The 26,133-nt window shown below is 37.6% G+C and overlaps 1 protein-coding gene across 1 annotated transcript in view; it reads right to left on the reverse strand.

Moving 5' to 3' along the window:
• Positions 1-1,680: 1,680 nt before the first annotated feature.
• Positions 1,681-26,133, reverse strand: part of syndig1l (synapse differentiation inducing 1-like) — a 39,650-nt gene continuing 15,197 nt past the window's right edge. The window contains exons 3-4 of the mRNA XM_085247472.1: positions 12,446-12,583; positions 1,681-2,493 (exon numbers count right to left, since the gene is read on the reverse strand). Of these exons, the coding sequence (XP_085103598.1) occupies positions 2,335-2,493; positions 12,446-12,583 (297 nt within the window). The 3' untranslated portion in view covers positions 1,681-2,334. The remainder of the gene's footprint in view (positions 2,494-12,445; positions 12,584-26,133) is intronic.

The raw sequence follows: 26,133 nt of genomic DNA on the forward strand, positions 1-26,133 counted from the left end.
GATGCTGTCTGTGTTAAGAGCTCAGTGGATCTGCGTTCGACTACTCCGCCTAGGCTGCACTGTCGAGTGCAGATCCACTGAGCGCAGCACAAGCTAGCAAGACAGAAGCTAAGCTCGTTGCAACATGGCAACTGCCTCAACGCTACCCGAAATTGAACCTCCCCCACCCTCATTCTCTGTATTGAACTCTCTTTTCCAAAGATGAGTGATTCCTCGATCAGATAGATTTATTTGTTTTATTATTTTGCTTTTGTTGTTTCAGCAACATTAAATTTAAAACTGTACTTTTGAGTTAAAATATATATTCATAATTTTAATAAATGACAAATTAAAAAGGCATGAACATTTTTTTGTATCGAAAAAATATCGACCCGTGACACCAAAGTATCGAACCGAACCGTGAATTTTGTGTATCGTTGCACCCCTAATATATATATATATATATATATATATATATATATATATATATATATACACAGTTAGAAGTCTGGAATCTATATACGTCACCAAATGTTGCATTTCCTTGCTTCAGATTCACTGCTAGGCCTTTACTGTGGTCACATTTAATTGCTTATTATTGGGTTTGTATTTAACGACATGCTCGGTTCAGACAGATACGCACGAATTACTTCACCATTGAAGGATATGTAACTGTTTTGCCTTGGGTTGCTTTTGCAGTATGCTTTCCATTTCCACTGTGAAGTTCAGTGTGATCAGTTTTACAGCTACAGCTGAATCTGAGCAGAGTGTAGTCGTGTCATTATCATCAATAAACACCAGTGACTCAGTTCCACTACCAAATGCCACATTTGACCATTTGAATCTACTCCAGATCTTTTATTTGCTTAATTTATAATACAACGGTGCAGAAAACCAGGCCTCACCTGGCTGTGTAACTGCTTGTTAGTCCATTGTCCAATTATAAGTATTTTTTGAGCCTCTTGAAATTAAATACTAATTAAATACTTCTGTTAAACCACTTGAATGAAATCGGAAAGTCTGCACATCTTGATCGTTTGATTTCCAACAAACCAGAATTTACACAATTAAGTCTTTGTCCAAAAACCAAGAACCTAACTGTATGTAAGTCCTGCTTTGAACTGACATTATGTACTTTATGTATATGGCATCCTTAAATGGCTCGTGCTTCATTTCATATTTCATGCTGTGTTATCAGATGTATCACTTGTAGAAACACTGGACACCATTTGCCCTGAATATCTGGCCATCTCACATCTGTGCTTTACTTCAAAGGCCATAAATGAAAATTAGTTTAAGCAGTATTAATGAAGACACTTTTTAAACAGTAGAGAACACAAAAGGACAAACATTAAAAAAACAAACAAAATAAAGCAAATTTGTATGTATGTAGGCAAACATATCTGCATGAGCAGATTTTAGGAGTACTAGGGATTTGACAGATGGCTAGCTTTACTGAGGAAAAATGCAGGCCTGTGGCTCCATTGAGATTTTTCTGATTCATGCCAGTGCATTTGTTTTAATGAGAAGGGAACCCTGTTCCCTATTATAATTATTATTATTTTGATTTTCAAGAGTTTGATCCTTTATTGATGAACGCTCTATATTTTTTTTCTTATGTCCCTCTGGAAATAAGTCCTTTGTCATGGTTTAAGAAAGTGTAAATATTCTCACATCTTCTTTTTTTATTTTATTTAAATCTTGCGGTGTGAGGCAGTCAGCCCAGAGACAAATGCATTTTTGAGCTGATGGGGGCAGATTATAGTATATTAAAGACAATCCTAGGTGGCAAACTGAGATGATACAGGGCAAGACTCCACAGGGCAGCTCCAATTTTAACAGCAGCTCAAACAACAACAGTATAGTATTGGTTTAGGTGAATAAGTTACACTGTGTTGATCTGAACCTTCCTAAACCTCTGCTTGTTAATAATTGGTTAAGTTCAATAGGTTACTGTATGAGCTTCTCTCTTCAAAGTTTCTTTAGGGCTTGTGGAACCTAAAAATCCGTCAGGAGAGGATGAAGCAAACATGGATTTAAGCCATTGCAATGCAAACTGGGCTCCAACATGGAATGCTTCCTTTACTCAAACCCTCTGTCTCAGCAGTCTCTCTCAATCCACAGGCCTCCCTCTTCTTGCCCTCTTGCTTGACCTCTCTCCAGTCACTGTGGCAAATCTTGGCTGACAGAGGGCCTGCAGGGAGAGAAGTCTGGAACAAAAGGAAGGTGGAGGGGGGGAAAAATTGTACATCCTGGAAAAACTTTCCTCAAAGTCTGCAGGCGCAGTGACATTCCCCAGAGGACGGTGTTCTCTTCCTGGGCTCCCTGGAGGTGTTTGGAAAGAAGGTGTGACTGCTATATGTGCCCTGGTTTAGAAAGGTAGGCAATGAGCGCTACCACTACCCCTACATACACACCGGTGCCTATAGTGATGGAGAGGGCAGCTAAGAACAAAGCCCTTCGGGAGGCGATGTTGGCCAGCGGGAAGTCACCTTTGTTCACTGCCTTAGTGGTCTGTAAAAGAGAAAACAAAGAAGAAGAAGAAGAAAGTCAGAGGCTGATATCATTTGCAACGACTTCAAGAGAAATGGTGAGCCACTGAAAAATATGTTGTTTATCGTTTCTATTGCAATGTAAAACCTAAAGTCATGGAAATGGAGAGACCAACTGACTGACCTGTGCAAATAAATACATGAACTGAATAAAAAATGCATTGCAGGACTAAGAAATCGCAATCAGTGTGAAAATGTGAAGGACAGGAGGTTATGGTCACCTCAGCTGCTATCACTGAATGACAAAAATCGTATGGGGGGAAACAAGATAGATAATTTATCATTGAACTAAAAAAATAATAATTATTTTCATATTTATATATCACACAGTTAATCCATGCTTTCAAGTCACAGAGTGTAAAGCTGGTTCTTTGTGTGCCCACACTGCTTTTTTCCCCCTCCAAAGAGTGACTCCCACTGACATGACCCATTTACAACAGGCACATATAGATCCTCTTCACGAGCCCCTGTTAGTGTAGCTAGAAAAAGCAGCCGTTAAACCGCAGTAAATACTAGTTTTTGTTTTCAATCAAATAAGAATCCTAAAATTGGTGTTATATTTTGTCCTCTGACATACATTTATTTTTCAAGCAATCTGCTTTTATAACAAAAACCACTCTGAGAGCACAAACCTCTGCCAAGGCTTCTCGTTGTCTGGGCAGTATTTGGTTTCAAGGAAATGGGAAATGGCATTGAGATCTTTATGCATTCATTTTGCTTTCTTTGTTCTTTTTATTCATTCTTTAAGAAGTGTGTTGTACAATAAAAAGTAATTTCAGGCTTTTCTTTTTTCTCTGTTGAAACCCATTTTAATATACTTGACATGTTTTTCAGTACAATTATGTTTTACTTTACTTACTAAACTTAATTTTAAATGTTTAGTGATAAATGTCAAGCGAAAACGTTTCTATTGATTTTTTGTTTGATAGTTTTGTTTTCCAAGTAAAATCATACTTGTTCATGAGCATGTATTCAAATTGTTATGTATTTAAACACTTAGCCTTTTACTGTAATGTATATAACAACATCAAAATAAAATATTAATAATATTATAATAAATATAATATTTATTCACTGTTTTCCCATACATTGTCAATACAAACAATGGCAGTGATAAACATATTTTTAAATACCTACAGCTTTACTATCACTTTGACTTTCAGATCAACCTATTAACATTAAAGGAAAGGTCAAAGGTCAAATGGGGAATGATATTTTATATCGTTATACTGCACTGTACTTTCAATACTAAGAATCATAGTTTATAGGTGAGGTTATAAGGCTTTTGTCAGTTTTTAAATCCATTAATCATTAAGCTGACCTTTAAGACCTTGTAGGATGAAAGCCAAGTTTTAATGAATTGTTAACATTACCCAACTCTACACACATACAAAGTTTTATCAGAAGTGATTCAAAACTCTTTGAGCTTTTCTGTGTTTACAGACATGAATGATGACACGCATGCAGGTACTGCAGCCTTTTTTTCTAAGTATATATGCCAACTGGAAAACCAATTGACAAAAAGAAAAATATATATATGTATGTATACATTTACAATATAATCACGTATATATGATTTGCAATTTGACTAAATTTGATTTGTATATTTAATCTGTCTGATTTGCGTTTCCAGGAAACTACTGACTTTGTGTTTTACAGTGCAAACACTGAAGCGATTATGTTGCATGATTCAGCGTAATGAATATACGCTTGAGCATTAATATAGTGTATTTTTAGAAGTGTATTAGAAGAGTCTATGGTAAAAGAAGAAACTAAATGAACACTGTGAGATTAACAATGGGCAGTACTTACATTCTCAGAAATAACAATTATTTGATACGTAATAACTTCAGAAATAAACAGACTGAAACTTGGTTATGTTTTGAAGTGGTCCGTTTCCTGCCTCATTAGTCACTGTAGATGTATATTAAACATGTTGGTTGTATTTAAACACATCTAAATGTAATCATGTAGGCGAAAAATTCATCCTAATTTTGTGGTGATTGTAATGTGAAGTCTGGGCTCCAAAACACTGAGCTGAAAATGATTATAAAGCAGGGAGCTGCAGAGTTGTGCAGTGTTTGGATGTAGTATTTGGAATCTACATCAAAACATACATTTTTTTAGCATTTATCATCACACTATAATTATTGTAATATATGCATGCATGTATGTTTCCTATCTCCCACACATAGGGCGGGGGATTTGCTAGTTAATAATGGTAAATAGAGAATCTCCTCTCTAAAGCAGGAGCAGGTATAAAGACTTGTGGTTGCTGTGCTATGTAACCTTTAGCTATCTTCTTGTTCAAATGGATTTCCTCGCCAGAAGGGAAAGGAAGGGAAAGGAAGGGAAAATAGACTATTTTGATTTCTCTTTTTCATTTAGTTTACTGAGTGGAGGTTATCCCTGAAGCAGAAATTACAGAGCATAAACTGTTATATTGGCGTTTTTTGGCCTTTGTATTGGCTTTTTAAGTTTCTTGTTTCATTTTTCTTCCACTAAATTAAAATAAATTCAGTTTTTTTATTACAATGCCTTACTGTATTTACTACTTTTTTTTCCTTCACAGCAGTCAAAGATTCAGCAGTCTCCAGTGTTCAACATGTTTATAAATTACAACCATAATTCAATGTGCCAACAACACAACACAGTCAGATGGGTGTGAACCTGTGCTAACAGAATTTTGAAATGCACTGTGTGGATGCATGAAATGGCCTTCATTATTCTTGTATCCAATTTAATAATGATGTGTGGCATGTGAGTATGATGAAGTTGGCCTTAGGGTCACACTAGCTCACTCTGCCACTTTCATTTTGGAGGTGAGCCACAGCACCAAGTACATGAGGTAACATTTCTTACTAAAAATCAAGGTTAACAAGGATTGCACTGCTACTCAGGTGCAGCTCTCTCAGTAGTCAGAGAGTTTGCATCTGGCAGAGGCAGGGAGTGGAACCCTAAACACAAAGTCTCTATTAAAAAAAAAAAAGAGCTATACTTGGTTTGACCTTTGACTTTGAAAGTCTTGCATATGAGTTGCTTTTGTAGAATTGCTTTGCTCAACATAAGGGAAAACTGAGAAGAATTCTGAAATCTTCTTCTCATTGAGAAGAGCGAGCTGGTTCAGGTATGTAGTCTAATAGCATCTTTCTTTATTTAAGTGTGGTCTTGTTGGATATCTGAGGGGAGAGAAGAAATACTGACTGGAGTAAGGATTACTTGAAGTTTACTTTTTTAACATAGTATAATCTGAGATAGTTCTCGAGGCTTTCTGAAGGCCTTTCAAAGTTGCTTTTCCTTGAAGATTGGCTGTTTGGTTTTTTCTTGTGCTAGTCATATAAATAGTAAAACAAAATCTGTCTTTGTAACATTAAGCCAGTATAATGTTTAAGTATTGCACTTAAAATTTAATATTTTATACAGTACTGTATAATGCTAATACTGTTTTTAGCCGCCTGTAACAAAAACACATAATTTATTCTAATTTCTTTAGTTGAATCTACAAAAAAAAAAGCCAAAGATGACATAACACAGTATTTTTGTAGCAATAAGGTGATTCCCAAATAGCTGTTAGCTGAAAACGTATCTTGGCATCGAGTGCAACATGTCCTTAAACAAAATGAGGACATTTTCCTTCAGGAAAATGAGGATAGTAGAGAAAATAGAGAGTGGAAGATGCAATAAAAAGTGGCAAGACTATTTCCTAAACTATATTTGAAGGTGATGCTGACATTTTTTACTATTTACAAAGAAGAAAATCCAGCAATGACGTTTGACAGGACCCGAGAGATGCATCTGGCTCTTCAGTTGATCCATCTACTTGCGTCATTAGAAATGGTCTTACTGGGAGACCATGTGAAACATACAGTGGAACAGTATCAGCCATAGATTGGCCTCCCCAGAGTTCGGACCGCAACATTTTTGAAGCAGTGTGGGAACATCTTGACAGAACAGAACAAAAGGCAGCACACATCTAAAAAGAGCTTTATATGTCCTTCAAGAAGCCTGGAGAACTATTCATCAATCAGACTCAGAATACTTTATTAATCCCTAAGAAAATTATTTGGTCACAGTTGCTCCAAGACAATAAGAACAGTAACAGACTGAACTAAATTAAATAATACAATATATTACAAAGTGACAAATTTAAGAAATTGGCTCTAATACATGCAAACAGCTTAGTTCAGTCTTTCTTCAATAATGAAGGTGCTCATACCAATTATTGACATTCAAACTTATTAGAATTGTGCAAACTCTGTGTTTGCCTTAGAAACTGTATTATGTTTGCACGTTTTAATAAATCGCCGCACCTACTTCCTGTTCTACCAGCAAAATATAAGGAAATATCGGAAGGCTCAACTCTTTCGCACATTACAGTACAGTTTACAGAAATACAGTGATAACAAAGAATGAGTGCAGTGTGCGATAAATCTAATGTAAAATATATATTGAAATTTCTATTAGGAAGATTGTCTTGATGCTAGCTCTGTTTAGATTACTGCACATCCCTCTCTCCCGTTTCCCCACTTCAAACTCATCACTTTTTCCTGAGGTCATTTATTCTCTGCCAAACCAATCAGATTGTGCTTTCTCTCCCACTGCCAGGTGTTATTTTAGTGTGGAATTAATGCAATTCTCTTCAACCTTACTGGTGGGTTCTTCACATCCCTCCAGTTCTCATGTCATCACTCCTCATCCACCACCAGGGTCTAGACTCCATAAAATGACTAACCCGTTAAAATAATGACATCACAATGGGGTCTACTCACAAAAGGCTAATGGCATATTTCTTTTCCCTTTTGTGCATATTAAGTCGAATACATTATTTTAATTACTCTTTAAGTGTCTTGCTTTATCGCTCTCTCCTGACAAAAATATTGTATTATTCATAGTCTCTGCCAATTTGCACTACAGTCATGCAAACAGCGACAAAGCAGCTGTACCAGAATATGACCTCTAGTTACTCATGCCTTCCTCCATTTAGCTCGAAATTCTGGATCTCATTCTCTGCAGTTTCTCACCAGGGTAAAATAACTCCAGTGAAGCAGATATAAATGAATTTTGCATATTTAGTCCGGCTTTAGCCAATTATATTAGAACAGAACGACAGGCATTGTTTATGTAGTCATTTCAATATATTGTTAAGAACATAAATGCAGACAGGATTAATAATCAGTTGTTTTCTGCTTTTAAGGAAGCATTGTTAATTGCCATGAGCTCAGAGCTCAAGAGGATTTTTTGATGCTTACTGGACGGAAAACTTTGTGTTGGGGTTGTTTTTTAGGGTACGGAGACAATTACGAAGCATTTAAACAAAATCAGATGCCTAAAACTTTCTGTATGTTTCTGCGAGTGCCCACAGCAAGTGAAGAAGATGTTTCACTGCAGATTACTGAAAAACCAATCACTTGTTTGAATTCCTGACTTTTGTGGATGTAGCCCTGGCTCAGACACAACGCATCTGTCAGAACCTTCTGTAGTTTTGCAGAATGCACGCAGAGTGGCCATTAGGAAGGGTCTTGTATCACTTTGATTGTTTGAACTTAATAAAAAAAACAGCACAAGGTATTGCCACTTTGCTCTGTTTCTCTAAGGCTGAGCAGATTTTTGAAGACAAAGTTAATAGTCCAAGACAAAGACAGCTAGATTAGAGCCAACGAGAGAGGCTCTTTAGACAAATGCCTCGAAAGGTCAGGAAGAAAATCCAGACGAAATATGTGCATTCGAGGCAGCCTTCAGCTTCCACATCAATACAGTAATCACTGGAACAGAAGCACCATTATGAGGGGTTTATGGGAAATTAGGCTTTAATTTGCTTTCAAAATGACACAAAGCACATTCTCCCTCTGACAATATATTAGCACAACCCCACAGAGGTCTTTGGGGACACTAAAATAGTTCTGACTTGTTTTGAGATTCAGACTGAAGAGGGTTTTTTTTCTACAGAGGCTATTCAAAGGGCACTCACTCGAGGATCAGTTTCTCTGGTGCATTTGTCAAATATGATACGCAATGTTTGTCAGTTAAAATGAAATCAAGGCATTTTGTGACAAACTGAAATAATGCTGTAATGTGGACTGAGAGTGATGAAAATATCGCAGCTTAACTTTTAACACTGTCAATCATTGTATTTTTCCTTGAATACCCTTGAGAGCAAAATGGTTAGAAGCATTTAAGGCTTTATCTCCACCACCTTGACAAAATGATTGAAATGTGGTGTCATAGAAAAAAGATAACATCTGAGACTCGGCTGCATGGAGACTCGGCACCCTTAACAGGTTTTTCTTCCAAACAAACAACACTCGACGCCCCCTTCTCTGTGTCTGTGTCTCCGCCTCCCTCGCACAGACAGGCACAAATAGAGAAACAGTTTCACTATAACGAGCTCATTCATTTTCATTCTTTATTATGGCTCGTACGCCATACGATAACTTCAGGGGAGTCTTATTTGCAAGATCGTGAAATAGATTGTTGCTGCTCCTCAGCCCTGCACTTTCCAGTGCAGATGTCTCAGAGCTAAGTGACGAATTTATCAGCATCTCCAAAACAAAACACTCACCCAATTAGCGGCAATAATTGAAACTCAATTCCGCTTCCCAATCAAATGCTCAAAGCTAATTTCCCTCAGATATTTATGGTATTCCAGTTATTATCAGCTGATGTGTGCGTTTGTGGGGGGAGGTTAACACTGAATCTCAAAATTGTGCACCACAAGTTACCATAAAGACATTATGCACAATAAAAGCCGTTGTCTTTGGCGAACAGCATTACAGCAGCATATGAATGCATGTCTGTTTTTGTGTTAAGGTGTTTGCTGACGCCTTCACTCACTCGTCTCCTTGGCAAAGCAGCGGCGCTGTATTTGACTAGGCCTGACCTTCCAGTGGAACAAAAACACTATTGATCTGCCATCCACAGAGTCTATTACAGTCGCTAACGTGTTTGTTTTTAAATGTCCTTAGAGTAAGTGGTGAAGCTGATGTGCTATCATTTCTAAAATATAAATAAATAAATTTCTTTGCCCTTGTCACATCTACAGTGTTCTACAAAGACAGAAAGCTCTGCCAAAGCAATGAAATGAGCAGGGTGTGTATATGTGAAAGGAACCTGCGACAGAGGTAAATCCCTATCTTAGAAAACTGATTTCCATCCCAGTTTGCATGTTAGGTGTGTTTTAACAGTCAGGTACAGGAGTGGATAATTCATTTTCCCAGAGGGCCACATGAGAACCTGGGACTGTTGTGGAAGGTACAGCCTTCTACAACAGTCCCAGTTTCTCAAGCGGCCCCTTGAGACAATTAATTGCCCAGCCTCGGTCAGGTAGCTTGTTGTAGGTAGGCAATATTTATAAGCATGGCTTAGGGTTGCTTAAGCATTCTCTCTCAGTAGATCTATTGAAGCTTTCTGATTGAAGTAAAGGGTAAATCAATATAGTTTTCATATACGGAATTTTCTTGATGCACTGATTGGAAATTTCAAAAACGTAACTGATTTTGCTATGTGGTCCACAGCTCTTCCAAAACAGTGCCCTCAACCCAGCAGCGAGCGAAACGCATGCTTTGTTGTATCTGAAAGCTCCATTTGTCTGATTTTTACCCCCAAACATCATTGTGACAGACAGATTACCTTAGGCAACAATGCAACATCTGTTTATTGTTTTCTCTCATCAGTTCTGGACAGCACATTCTCATCCCAGGGCATCACTTACTGCTGTTCCGGCAAATGACGCAGGCAGAGATGCACACAGGGTGCGTGCCATGGAAATATTAGATTTGGAAAAATAGCTGTCTTATTTTTGAGATCTACAAAGTACTCATTTGGAGTGGCAGTGGAATAATCAGCCAGAAGAACATGGCTTTGAATTTAGGGACTTTGTTTTGCTCTTTGCTTCACTTGCACCGCTATTTGGTTAGGTTTGGAAACTGAAACAGGGTTCGCTTGAATGCTCGCAGGATTGGGATGTTGGTATCACTAAGGATAGGATTCTAAGATTAACAAAGTCAGAATGATACTATTGATTGTGTGATGATTGCACAGTTTAGGAGGACCAGTTGCTAATCTTGCTATTTGAACCCATGTCTAAAACAAAAACACAGAAAATCAAAATTATCCTTTAATTATAATAATAATGGATACTTTATTGATCCCCATGGGGAAATTACTTGTTTTTCTCTGCATTTGACCCATTCACTCAGTGAAGCAGTGGGCAGCCCACTAAGCAGGCGCCCGGGGAACAGTGTGTAGGGACGGTACCTTGCTCAGGGGTACCTCAGGGTAGCCGTTAAGTGGATTCGAACCGCCGACCTTCCGATCATGGGGCGACCACTTTACCTACTGAGCTATCCCTGCCTAGATAACATCCAATCCAAAAAGGAAATCTGACTCAGCTACAACTAGTTATGGTTTGTGTTGGCTTCTTTTAATGAGTCATATATTCCTCAGCCATTATATTTTTATGAAGTAAAAGCTGATAAAGATTCTGATTTTACCTACATGTTGAGTTGATATTGCCATTATTGGCCACCAGTGCAGTGCAAATGCACCGGTAAGCATACTCAGACATGTGCTCTGCTAGCTCCTATAGAATCACCACTTTCAGGTTGGTCCTTCTGAATAACGGCATGAAACGAAGACCAGTGAAGTGGGTTATTGAACTATAAAATTAAGCGATCCCAAACTTCCTCCATATCTTTGAAATCCTGACAGCTCTTCAGGAAAGCACCTTCTAAAGGGGGGAGATTGGCAGAAAAATCATCCATCCCTAAACACAGCCATCACTTCCCCATAATTACCCAGGAAGAATCAAATTAGCTCCTGACAAGATAATTCACTGACGGGCTTAGACTACTTGCGCCCAAGATAAGGCAGCTAAATGCTTGAGCTTTTGATAAGAATTTGTGGTCAGACGCAGGGCAATTTAATGAAAAGCTTGTCTGTCTCTAGCACGTTTGTGTGTTTGTATGTGCAGTGCGTGTGTTTACATGCATTTTCGGACATACTGTGTGTTTACGCTTGTGCTGATAGCCTTTTAATGTGTTGTCTTTATTATGCTGATGATTCACAGGACAGACTTGATTAGCGGCAAGACAAGAGGCACTCCCTGTGCTCTTTGGTTGACATAACATCATCAGAGTCATTTCAAAGAGAACTGAAAAGAGGGAGGAAGTCTGGCTGGAATCTATTAGATACCTATTATGTTGTGATTGCAGACGTTACTGAAAAGAAAATATTGGTAAAGCTTCTCGCTTCAGATTACGTTGTTTAGGGTCATTTTTAGTATTTTTTTATGCTGGACTGCAATAAAACATTCGTTTTTAGTGCATCAGTCAAAAGAATGCCAGTGTGTCTGCAAAATAATTACGGCTCATCTTTCCCAAGGGCTCACCATCTTTAATACATCAGCCCGCCTTTAATTGGGTTCATCTTCAGTCCTCTTGAAAAGTCTACACGTTCAGAGATCCTCTCTCATCTTATTATTTTGAATACAACCTTTCTTGGCATTTACAGATAGAACCTTGAAAGTGATTTATAGACTCTTCCTAAAGGAGGCTCTCAGCCTGTTTACAGAGCATCAAGCAGCCATTACAGATTGGCCTTGAGTTATTGATGCATAGCTCAGTAAAAATTGGCCTTGTAGTAAGCGAGTCAGCTGTCAGTCCTTTTTTAAGAGTGAAGGCTCTTAATCTTTTGGTAATGAGTCATACATAAAGACGGATAGATGTGTGTGTTTACATGTTTGTGTGTTCCCATCTCTACGAATTTATAGAAGCATGTGTATGGGTGATTGGGGGGGAGGGGGTGGGGGCATGCTAGACCTTGACAACCAGATGCTGCATCATTCATGTGTGACAGACCACAACTTTGAAAGGGTATGCATTGCATGCCTGTGTTAATATGTGCATGTGTGGCCTCACCCCTTGTGAGAAGTAAAATGCTGCAATCCCCAAAGGCCAGAAACAGCAGAGCATGGAGAATATGGCCAGGCCGAGATGATCTCGTGGAGGGACAACTATGAAGTTGTCTTCACTCTCGCTGTCGGTAGAACAGTCTGTCTGCACAGAAAACAGCAGTTAATGTTAAAACATATAGCCATTTAAAATTTCATGATGTATATGGGCAGACTGTGTAGTTTCAGTGGCGATGTAGCAGTAAACAGGTGGTTTGAGAAAACACTGGAATTGATTCCTTTTGATTTTTGATGCAGACAGCTGCATCAAAATGCAGACAAAGACTGATGCCACTCTTATGCTTTGCAAAATTTAAGGCTATTGACAACAATCAGTTAGTATACAGCCTGGAGAACTGTAGAGACTAACAGCTAATCTACCCCTGCACAAAAGGCCACAAGCACTTCATTAACTGAAAAGCTATATTTTTGTCACAACTCATAGCCAATGACAAGATGGGTTGTTATGCCAATTGTGACTTTGTTTACAATAGTAAAAACAAAAGTAAAAATAATAAACATGAAGTATGTGGGGTCAGAGGTATCAGTTGTGGCATGGATGATTGAGATAAGCATTTTTCTGTTGTTGAAAGTGGAGTGGATCTTTTTGTTACTTAATTTTCTTAGGTCATTTTTTTCAACCCACAAGACAAAATTTTTTGTTGCTAAAAGTTTTTGCTGCATCTGAAATTTTTGAGTTAAGATCTCAAAATTTTGAAATGCAAAGAAAAAATTAAAAAAGCTAAAAACAAAAAAAACCACTACAAATGGAGAAAATAACCTGAAATTTCAAGCTACCAAGTTGGAATTTGTGTTGACTTGTGAATGAGAAAAAAATGTTTGTTTGCTTTTTTAGTGCCAGAATAAAGCTTCCATGGTAAGTAGGCAAACTTTGATTCTATTTGACAGAACTCTGTTTTATGTGCTAACCAGTTTTTGGTTGAAGACTAAAGTTAAAACCTGACCAACTTAGGTTAGATATTAGCCATTCGTCTTTTGGTATCGGCATATATAATAGCCCAAAAATGAACATTTAAAAAGATAGCAACCAGCTGATCCAAACCAAAATAAATAACCAAACAAAACAGATATTAGCAATATCTGTTTATATTAGGTTTGTGAGAAAGAAAAAAATAATCAGCCATTATATTGAAATATCTCAGTTTTAGATATTGGTATCACTCTTAAAACAGATTCAATATCCTCTAATCCTCAGTGAAAGCACAAGCATTATTAACCGTTGAACAGTTTCTAACTACTGAGATAGAAATTTCTCATTGCAAACTCATAGCAATACAGGTAATACAAGTAATATCACCAAGACACCTCATCCTGTATATTTTTGGGCGCCTAAGTCCAACCATGTGGAACTTCTGTAAATTTTCTGTCACTGGATGATGAAATTTGCCAACAAACATGCAGATAAAAACAGGATTTACTTTAAAATACATATGAGTAAGACTTCATTTATATGGTACAGCAGTCTTTGTACAGGTAGAGTTGGTTTTCAAGTTGAGTGGGTGGGAAAAGAATCTCCACTTATTGAGAAAGAAAAAGGCATTTGTGTAATGGGAAACAAAACATACCAGCGTATGCAGGATCATTTGCTTCCACATAATGTCACAGCTCACATTTATAGACTTTTGGTGATGGCCCATTAGTTTCTCATTAGTTCTGAGATATGCAGATTCCTACATTTTGGCATCTAAACAACAGATGGCATGAAAAAAATAGCTACGGTTGAAAGTACACCCCATTTCAGATGTGAAATAGTTATGAATCAAACACACCTCCTCCCTAAAGCTTTATGAAACTATTTCACGCTCCATGCAACATTTCTCACAAGAAACTGCAGCAAAAGAGAATAGATGCTCATACATCTGCATACAGTTTAGGATGATGCAAATTCAGAGTCCTGATCCAGAGCTGAAAAGATCAGTATGTGTTACAATTCACAAGTCGGTACAGGACGTTCTGACTACGTCATTGTCTAGCATGCACGTATACAAACACGTTCCTCTTGCGGCTTTGTTGTTGGATTCTTCGACGAAGCCGAGACCAAGTACAGAGATTTATTTTCCAGGGATGAAAAGAAGTCTCAGATTGAGGCCACAGTTTCTATATGAGACATTAAGCTGCATCCTTCCCACATTATCCTGTTTGAAGGATGATCCAGCATGAGGGTGGAACATGGAAAATAAATGAAAAATACAATCAAGGCTAACAAATTGTGGGTGACTATTGTGTCAAATAAATAGACGTCAATTTTGCTCAACATTTCAATAAGAGAGATGATGTCTGCACAGATGTTGGATGTCAGGCAAAAGGTCAGGGAAGGAAGGCAGAGTACGTGAGAATCGTTATGATATATGATCTGACCAGATAATAATAATTATTATTTTTTAAGATAGCTATAGTGACAATTTTATTCTTTTTTATACAAGTTCTGGTTAAGGCAGGGGTGTCAAACTCCAGTCCCGGAGGGCCAGTGTCCTGAAACTTTGCTGCAGCACACCTGAATAAAATTAGTAGGTCATTAAGAAGACTACAGAACTTGACTGTATGCTGAGGTGGCAGTTCAGCCATTTGATTCATGTTACAGAAGCTCATGAGTGAATGAACATGGTGCAATAAAAGTACTTTTAGAAGTTACCACCTTTCCTATCGCTCACACGTTGATTCCAGATATTGTATCAAGAACCAATCCTAGACCATGGCTGGCTTGATAGAAGAGTGTACAGTTTTTACTTAAAAATGCATTTCTGATGTTTATTTTTGTGTTTCATATCGGTGAACAAGAGTGCAGAACAGTGACATTAGCATTATATTGAAAGTTACGCTTCTGTAAACATGTTAGAGTATTGGAAATACATTTGGTTTGAGGGCAAAACAGTTTTTAATTAATTTCAATAACACACCCTCCTTGTAACAATGTTGCCTGATTGATGATGAGGATTAGCGGGTGGGTGGCTGAGATGTATGGGGGCCCTGCCCACCGATGGAGGGGGAAATACTGGTTTAATCGTCTCCAAAAATAGACCCTTTGAATGCAACCGTATTAGAGAAAGTAATTGAGCCGCAGAAGAACATTTCTAATTTCTCTGTGCACTCAGACAATGCCACGCTGTGTGAAAAGCTTTGCCTACAAAGCCGTTAAAAGCTGCAAAAACGGGCCCCTGTCTAGGTGGTCAATATATTTTCATGCTCTTTATAATGACATGTGGACACCAGAAGGTTGCAACACATGAACATAATGCAGCTTAAAGAGTGCATAATGTCAGTCTGCTGTTGTGGCCTTAAGCAAGCACTATGGTGCAATCTCTGCAGAGCCAGCCCTGCTGTGTGCTGTGCCTTAGAGCTCCCTGACAATATCTGCACAGCCTTCTGGCTGTTTGGAGAATCAAAACACACATCATCCAGGGATTCTATTGGCTTAGATTACTGTGGGGAGAAAAGTTCAGGAAGCAGGGGAGGCAGGCAGGTGAAGATTTAGGTTGTCTGAAATCAGTGCAGACCTGCAGATAAGTCTGTGTTTAAGGAAGGAAGGTCATTAATCACAAACCTTCAAAGTAAAACAGGCCACTAACCCGTCTGGAAGACTGTCTCAGTTGTCAGTGAAATTACTTTATCTTTTACAGCATTTTTCTCAAAATTAATGATGGGTATGAAATCAAATCAAGACCTGAATGACGTTACGGGTCGCAAACTTCTTTACCGGGTTTACAGAAAAACCCATCAACAAAAACTGTTGGATACTGTTTGTGACCACAATATTTAAACTTAGCCCTGCTTCCTGGCCCAACAAAAGCTTATTATTGTTATTAGAATATAATGGTTATTAGAACTGGAAAGTGAATGATGACAAAGGACCGCATTACCTAGAACAACACAGTGAATCACAGAATAGAATAGCCCTTTATTGTTATTGTACATGTACAATGAAATCATGGTTGATCCACTTCAACTGTGTAGGAATAAAATGTAAATAGCAAGGCAGCAGCAATAAATAAAAAACTGGAGAAATATATAGAAATAGAAACATTTCATTATTTATCATCATTTATTTCACAAAGCTTGAGGGGATAGGTTAATTGGAAAATCCAAATTGCCATTGTGTGAATGGTGTGAATGTGCGAGTGAATGTGAGTGCGAATGGTTGTCTGTCCCTGTGTGTTGGCCCTGCAACAGACTGGCGACCTGTCCAGGGTGTACCCCGCCTCTCGCCCTATGACAGCTGGAATAGGCTCCAGCGCCCCCCGCGACCCTGAAAAGGATAAGCGGAAGCGAATGGATGGATGGATGGATGGATGGATATTTCACAATGATTGCTTCTAAAAACACACCCTGCAAACCGTGCTGCTTTAACCTCTGCTCTGTGTCTCTGTTAAGCTCAGCTAAGTTAAATAGACACCCAGACCACAAGAGTTCCAGATAAATACACCACCACACGTTTTTAGTTTGTAATAGGAGATGCTTAAGTAAGAAAACCTTTATATTATTTATTACAGACATATTTATCTGGAAGATGCTGTAGATTATACCTTCAGTTTAAACAGCTTTGTAGTTTTTTGCCAAACTTTAAATGAGCAAATGCGCATGTGGGTTTGTTATGAAATGTTTATCTCTCCAGTAGCAGAAAGGACTAATGACTTGTGTATGCAGATGATGCTATCTGTGCTCAGATATCTCCTACGAGGTGTAAATCCTGTCAACATGCGGTAACTGGCTGACAGTTAATGAACAGCTAATGATTTCACCATTCTGCTGTGACAGCTTAAACAAAAGCTTGTGTAATTTGCACTACAGGAAATGTGCCCCCCAACCTGTAGAATTTAATTAAATGTTTTATTTATTGATTTATTTTCATCAGATCTGATGTCATCTAAATGTCACAATTCCTGATGACAACAGCAAGATCATTTTTAATCTTTGCAAAAATCATAGGGAGGATTTTCACAAATTTGGGTACCGAAGCATTTTATTTTATTACACATTACATGTATTATTTCATAAAATAACCCATTGTGTGTGTGTCTACCCGATAGTTTAGTATGCACTTCTGCCATTATTTTGTGAACAAAATTAAATACATCATTTTCCACTAATATCCAAAACAGTGCAATAAAAGAAAATGAAAGTTATATCTTCAACTACTTTAAAAGCAAAAGCCAGCAGTTTAAATAACAGAAATTAATTGTGTGAGGCTACGCAAAGGTAAAGTACTACAGGATGTTCTCTAGAAAGAAACTACTTAACAGCCACAGGGCACTGAATTATTTACCTGCTTAAAAAAATAGATTACATTCAGAATATTTATATTTCGGGTGGTGAATATGAATTCAGGTGAAATGAAAAGAAATCGTGCAAGAAAACAAAGAACGTTAAAGCAACAAGCAGAAGTCTGTAGCCACTAGCGATTCAGTACTAATTGACACAAAAAAGCATTATTGTAACAACCGTAATGACCTTTTTCCATTAGTACCTACTCCGGTCACCTCAGCACAGCTCAAAATGGTTTTTAGGGATTTCCATTAGGTCATAGTACCTGGTACCAGGTTTTTTTTTTTTAATACCTACTCGACCGGGGTTTCAAGCTATCTGAGGCGATCCAAAAATGTGACATCAGCAGACTGCATGCCACGGATTGGCTAGTCAGTGGCATCACTCAATGATTTATGAAAGCATCTTCTTCACAGAAATCAAAACAACCATTTATGAAACTATGAGGGGAGTGGCTGCACAGAAACAATACTCTGGTCTTGGAGTTTGACAAAAGAGCCACAGACTGAGTAGCAGGTATCACATAGAAATGATATTATGGGGTATTGCCATAACAACCACATGCACATTTGGTGGTACTCTGTTGTGTCTTCACCTCTAGCTGACACTCAACTTTACAGTCAGGTAGGCACACAGCCCCTCACCTCGCTAGCAGCTGAACACAAACAGCAACAATAGAACAATGAACTTCAAGGTCAGTTAAGCACTCATTTCAGCAGCATTGGCATATTAAATATTTAATGTAACTATTAACCTGGCCAGTGTACCCATTACCATTAACCATTTAACTATCAGAAATTCCCAGATGGATAACAAACCCAGCCTCAGCGCATCATAAGCTAGCATACAGCTAATGCTGGTATCAAGATAAATGCAATGCGTTAGGAAGGGCATCAGACATAAAATCTGTGCCAGTTCAACCATGCAGGTCCATCCACAGAGTTAATTTAACAGGATAACACCAAAAACAGTTATGTTTCTCTTAACGTCCCAGCAACTAGACAGAAAGAATGCTAGCCTACATTACCAACTACTTATCAAATCAAATATCTGGCATACAAACACCATACAGTTCCGCAACTGTATTTTTCTTTATTTTTCACCACATCAGACAACCTAAAAAAATAGTGTTGTCATTGGGGTTATTGTTTGCACTGTTCTAATCACAATAATTTTTTCACTCCTATGCTTCTGAAAATGGCATAAAGTATCAAATTTAATTTAATGTAATGTCTAAATTTGCATTTTCTTCTAACTAACAGAGCAACACTGCTCTGGTTATTTAAAAAAAAAAAAAGCCTCATCACATTCGATATATGACCTCAGTAAAAATTTTCCTAATAACCATATTTTCTCAGATGTTAGTTTATAGTCTATCAATACAGCACAATGTTTATTCTGTAACTTGTGGTTCCATTTAGAGTGAAAAAAGTATGATTTAGGGTGCAGATACAATTTGCTACCATGAGTGCTCACCATCCCTTGTTCTCACAGTCAGATCCCCATTTAGCTAGTAAAAAAAGATGCCCTAGATGTGTGGTTTTAGGGGTTTCAGAGGAATAACAGAAGAAACACCAAGTAAAAAATAATATAATCTTTACCATATGATTAGTAAGATTTACACAGTACCTGAGTGCACAAACTCTGGGTCGACGACACTCCTGTATGTGAGAGGCATATTCAGTATTAAGAGCTTTTCATGATGTCGTTCTCCCAAACATGTATTGCAGTTGATAGGTTTGTAGCTTGAACCCATCTGCTGGAACGTTGAAGACAATATAATTACACTGCAAGCAAGACGCAAGTAGGCAAACTTCTTCATGGTACTCGTGCACGGGAGAGAACCAGACAGAGCGCCGTTCCTTCGCTTGACCCCAGTAGCTCTCGTCCGTCCTCCCATACACTATCCTTTTATTGAGGTTACATGAATATGCATAGGTTCATTAACATACGACGTCTACATACACAAAGAGTACCTTGCCTGTGTGTGTGTGTGTGTGTGTGTGTGTGTGTGTGTGTGGACTGCTGATCAAAGGGTCAAACATCCTTGGTCAGGAAGAGGGTAGCCTCCCCCTCACCCTAGATGGTTCATCCTAGATAACACGGTGAGGAAGTCCTGCAGTTCATCTAAACAAAGAGCACTTAGACTAGAACAGACGCAACTACGTTAATCCTACCATAAAACAATAAGACACGGTATGACCTCTCATGCTCCCAAAGTGCTGTCTAATACACACAAAGTTTGCAGACTATCAAGGATCAAAACCTCTACCAATCTACAACTAATTACAAAACTCTAAGCATATATAAGTAAATATTTCTAAGCATAAATGACAATCAACAATACAAATCTAACAGCAGTTATAAGGGGATGTACTTGCAGTGTTGGATTAATGAACAAAATATTTGTTATTTTTCCTTTTCGTTGCCCCGTTGCTTCTTGTTGACAGGTGTGCAATTTAGGATCGTGTAATGAGGCTGCAAGAGGGAAACACTACACATCATGCTTAGCATTCACATCAGGTTGTGTAAACAGGTTGAAATGCATAAGCAAAACTGTGCTGTTGAGCACAGAAATTGGTGATTAAATCTGACAAAAATAACAAATTCTTGTTTTGTGGGACCCCAGTACAAGTTGGATTTTATCTTTTTTGAAACACTTTTTAAAGGTGCAGTTGTAGGGTTTCATGAATCATGAATCTGACTGGTCAATCCAAGGACTTTTGCTGTGTGTTGCTCCCCATATAGTACTACCATTCATTCCCATCACTTCTCCACTATGAAAAAAAAAAGGCATACATAGCATAAAGAAAAATGAAAAAACTCTATGACAAGGTAAAATGATCAAAATAAAAAACAAACAAATTAAAAAAAACATACAGAATCATGGATCATGAACTTTGTATAAATCATATAAGTTGCAATACTAATGCAACTTATATGGTTTATACAAAGTTGCAACTAATAATATTTCAGCAAACAGGAGCACACTGTGTTCCTACATTATGCAAATGAAAGAAACTCCTGAAAAAACTCAAAGGATAGGGCTGTCTTAACTAATCTAAGTAGCTTCAGAATATAGAACATCCAAAACACATTCCTGCAAGTTGGGATGAGAGCACCGTCACCCCAACTGAGACGGTAGCTGCATTAACAGTAAAAAAGCTTGCATCTATAATTTAGCAGGTAATTGATTCGCTGGTGCCTTTAGCTGTGTAATACGTGATTTGGCATGACTGTATTACATATTCACATCCATTGAAAAGGTGTCAAGTCAGACCTGCCACAGTAATGGAGAGGGACAGATGGGATATAAATCAGAACACCCTCTTGGTATTATAACTAGCCACAAATTCTACATATTGCTCATTTTGTGAGGAAGAAAAACCCCTAAATCTAACAGACTAATCATTACATGTCTGCCCATAAAAATAAATAAATAAATAAATAAATAAATAAATGAAAGAAAGAAAGAAAGAAAGAAAGAAAGAAAGAAAGAAAGAAAGAAAGAAAGAAAGAAAGAAAGAAAGAAAGAAAGAAAGAAAGAAAGAAAGAAAGAAAGAGGGAAAAAACTGCTCAGGGATTGCAACATGTAATCACTCCCGAAGGGCTGATATTACTCGAAACTCATTGCAAAAGCATCTTTCTCATTATTCACGTTGCTATTCAGGCAAGGATTAAAGTTGCAACAGTGACGTCTGGCAGAGAGAAAATCTGTGCTACTTCGTTTCTCTTTCAGGAATCTTATTCAGAACCAAAAATAAGGAGAGTCTTTTACTCCTTATTCTGTAATTAACAGTGAAAGCCACATATCATATTATCCTCATTTAGGATGACCAATTATGCCTGCTGCTGCTTACTGACTCCCACTCCTGTTCTGGGTAGAGACTGTGCAAACATGCACTTGAATCACTATGATGACCATCATTAATGCTTTTTCCTCTGCCTATTCTTAGAACCCAAATTGGTGTGCTCCTTTGTCTAAACAGTGGCTATGGGTAAATAAAAAAGAAAAATGATCTTTAAGATTAAATAAACAACTAAAAAGGCTGTTTGTGTCTCTACAACAACCTCATTTGACGTATTTATGATTAGGTTCAAGGCAGACTCAGGGTTTTGGTAAAACACTGTCATATTAGGAGATAATTCAGGTGGAGGAGGCACAAACAAACCTGTAGTCACACAGTTCATTAAAGTTGGTTTCTAAGTTGTATTAGCTCAAAGTGCAGTGGAAATGTTTTCCATAATCATCAGGTAGGAAAATACTAATAGAAAAACAAAGGTTTATGTAACTAAAAGATCTATAAAAAATAATTCCTTATATAAAATTCTGCAACTTTAAAAATATGTCATTATTCACACTCCCTCAAGGCCAAGTTTGCTTAATTTTATAATTCCTGTGGAACTAACCCTGTGGCTTTCCAAGTGATCATTTGTATAATATATAGGGCCATGTATTAATGCATGCTGAGTGGAAGAGAGCAAGGCCATGCCAAACAATTAATGAAATGCAGTGACTCAAACTGATATCCCATTTTAATACCACACGATCCCAGGAAGCAAAGATTGTCAGAATGCAAACAGAGTTTGGTTGGCATGTTTTGTTTGTGTGTGACTTAGTATTGCATTAGACAGAACATCACTGCCATACTTTTCCGTTTAATAATCACCCAAGGACTTATGATGTTGCTGTTAATACTCCTCCAACAAAATGTGTCCATGTGGTTGGAGGAGGACTTTAGTGTCCTATTAAATAGAATGGAAAAATCCGCTGCCTTTGCAGTGGTGCCTTTCATACCTATCTGGACTCTTTACAACTTCAAATATACTAATCATGCATGTTATCACACACAAAGTGGCAATCTGTCAGAACTCTTTTGCAATTTTAAGGAGAAATTCTGAGCTACTATTTCAAAAGTAGTTTTGGCACGAGATTTGATTCATTCTTTAAATGATGTAAAAAGGCAGCCAAGAGCAGAGCGACTTAATAAATACACATAAATGAGCATTCCTAAATCTTTTTATAAATTAACATTGAAGAAAAACTTAATATGGAATTAGTGTAAATTACTGACATTCCAAATGAATATAACATCAAAGGAGAAAAAAAACAATCTTTAATGAAGGATAAGGTTTCTGCTTATCATGACCACATTTTTGAGTTATTCTCGGCCAATGGAAGCAGTGACTCACAGACTCTGGAAAGTTACAATGTTCAATCAAGTTTTTGGAACCAGAAGATTTCGATAGATCAGAAAGATTTTCCAAGCTGAGAAATAAATATCTTTAGTTTGAAAAGAGAACACTTTCATTTTGCTGAATTGGGAATGACTCAAGAGATTGGTCTGTCATTTTCTGCCACAAAGAAATGTCTGAAAGATTTCACTAGAATACATGAAACATTGTCATAATGGTTAGACCTTTCAGAGGAAGAACAATGTGCGTGCAGTGAACTGAAGAATGACTACATTTTGGATTTAATTAAGCCATAGGCACTAATATTCCCACAGATTTAGACAGAATTGATAACCTTTTCAATCAAACTGGTCTGATTTAAAATTCAGAAAGGCAACAGAGGTCAATTATTGTATTTCTTTCTCTGGATTTCTCTTCAAGGCTTAGGGTTTTAAAATTACAATATCTCAATTGGAAAAGCTGAAGAAAGACAGGATTTAATGATTTAATGAAATGTTGCCACTGAATATGATATGCACTGATGAATGCAAATTCTGTACGCTGAAGAACATGCAACAGATGGTGCAGCCATTTTCAAACTCAAGTTTTGGTAGTATTCGTTGCTGTCATTTATTCTCCTCTTCCATTAACACTGTGCTGGTGAAGTCCTCCCATTCTAGGAAAGCCCACCAGGCGTTTTTCTTTTCCTGTTATATTTCTGAATATGTAGCTTCTCAAAGCACATTCCATGCTTTAAGGGAGTCATAAATATAGCACTTATAATGGAACTGTTCATATCATTAACACCATGTAAGTATGTTTACCAGCGAGGGTCAGAGGTTTTTCTCAAATTAACAATATGTGATATAACTACAAACAACATACACTAGCATAATGCTGCTGCTGTGACAGAGACGCATTTACTCAAATGATTTAAAGAACACCCATATTCCAGTATGTCAACGCCAGTAACACGTTAAGCCTGTTCATCCCTGATTCTATATATGTATAGTACACACATAATCGTTACACTAGTATCAGGGTTTTAGCGTGAAATTTAGGACCTTGGGGGGAGGGGTATTAACAGGACAGTTGAACATTGACATTGCAGCTCTCTGTACTTCTGTGCAGAGCTGCTGATGCTTTGTGGACAGTGAAAGAGAGACGATGGGATATGGGAGGATGACAGCTGAAGAAACAAAACGGTAATAAGACAACATATTTTAATTCTTCTCTTTTAATTTTAAACTTCTTTAGTTTTAACTCAGCCAACAGTATAAACTGACTTGTACAAAGCTAAATTAGTGTTTGCAGCTTAAGTATAAGAACAGTTTTAATGTATAAGTTAAAAACTGCCCCAATTATTTGGCCTATAAGTAGTCAGTTGGACACTTACAGACCTCTGGGGCCCAGTCAAAAATGAAATTAAACCACAGCCATAATACCTACTAAATCACCCTACTACAATGTTTAGCAATCATGTTATGATTAAGTGTCATTTCATTATACTGAAGTATTTGCCATCTAAAAACACAGATACTGATGTGTGAAATGGTAAGTAATGGGAACGGGTTATGATCAAGGCAAATCAGTTTCTGCTGGTTCATTAACTCCACCCGTCTTCTCAATTTGATACCACCACCACTATCACGGGATGAGTGATTTCAGGTAGTACCGTGGCCTTGGTGTATTTTGTCCTGCCACATCATGCTTCCTGCAAGCACTTATTTGATTGATGCACTCTCTTCAAGACCTATCCACCAGGTCTCTACCTGCCCCTGTGTAGAGCTTACCTGAAAAAACATCTTTCACCACCAAATTCAAAGGTTGCACCTCCCACTCAAATGTATTTATTTATTTTTTGCAGAGGATTCTCTCTCAACCCTGACTTGCAGTGAAAAAAATGCTCTAAATGCATTTTCTTCCCTCTTTTTTTTGGTTTCAGTTAGAAAAACATCAGTTACACTGTCCCCCTACTCAGACTCTGCACACCAAAACCGTCACCTTTAACTTGATTATATTGTCACACAACTAAATAATTAAGCAGAGCAGTAACTTGCCAACTGTTGTAATATGAGCACTGGCATCTTGACGGCCTGTATCAGTCACCGTGACATGATAATGACATCGTCTAACAGCATAAATTAAAAAAGAATAAACAAATAGATAAATAGTTTACCTCTCGTGTGACATACTTTATTGGCATTCAAGATTAGTGACTACAGCTGGGATCTGAGCAGGCATGCCTTTTGCATAATTTTGGAAAAATCAGTGCCTAAAACACAGGAGCGCTTTCAAATCAAGCTGACTGTATGTTCCCACCTCACAAAAGTGAGACCAGGAGCAAGGCAGAGAAAGAGGGCTTCATTTGGTAGCCCTCCTGTGGTTGATGCTGAAAAGAGAAGGCAGGTGAGGTTGCCTCAGTTGTCTGGAACAGACACCTCGAACACGTAAAGTGTTTTCTGAAGGCAAAACTCTCACCTTTCATGTTCTACATGGAGGTCACAATGCAGAACTGTGACCTTGCAGCTGGGACCGATTCTGGTGCATGCCATTATGCTGCTTCTATTCAGCAAATGTTCTGCTTACAAACTGCTCTGCTTTTTAATATTGCACTCAAAATAAAATAAAACTAATAAAGGGGAAAAACTAATAAAGTACTCTAATGGGAGATGTAAGACTTAAAAGGGGCTTTTGGACAGAGGATGCGTTTTGTAAAAAGGAATGTAAGTGTTAGTAAACAAAAGTTAATCATTTGATGTTTTAGTGTTTTGAATAAATTATTGGGGTTTTTTTTACACTTGAGATGTTACTGAGCTCTAAAAGTGTTTAAAAAAGACAAATGGTACTTTGAATCATACTGAGATTTCAGTTTCTCCAGTAATATCATTAAGAGCTGCTTTACTTCTAATTGCTATTCTACTTTACTGATTCTCCTCAGAGGCTATCTGCAATTTACTCATGCACTTTGATCATTGGAGAGTTTGTGCTTTATATAATAACTCTTTTCAGGCCCACCCTTTTAAAAATAAAATACTTCTTTCCACTGCAGTAGTTCTCTCTTTTTATCTATCTTTTTTGTAATTTAAACACACACACATATACACACATAATCAGCAAAATAAAGGAAAAGTAACATGAGCATACTGTACTGGCTAAGCTGTTCATTCATTAAGTAAAAAAAAAAAAAAAAAAAAGGGG

The sequence above is a fragment of the Mchenga conophoros genome, linkage group LG15, assembly GCF_057382185.1.
Source record: "Mchenga conophoros isolate Kocher_MC1m ecotype Shallow Benthic linkage group LG15, M_conophoros_male_GT1.1, whole genome shotgun sequence".
Lineage (NCBI taxonomy): Eukaryota > Metazoa > Chordata > Actinopteri > Cichliformes > Cichlidae > Mchenga > Mchenga conophoros.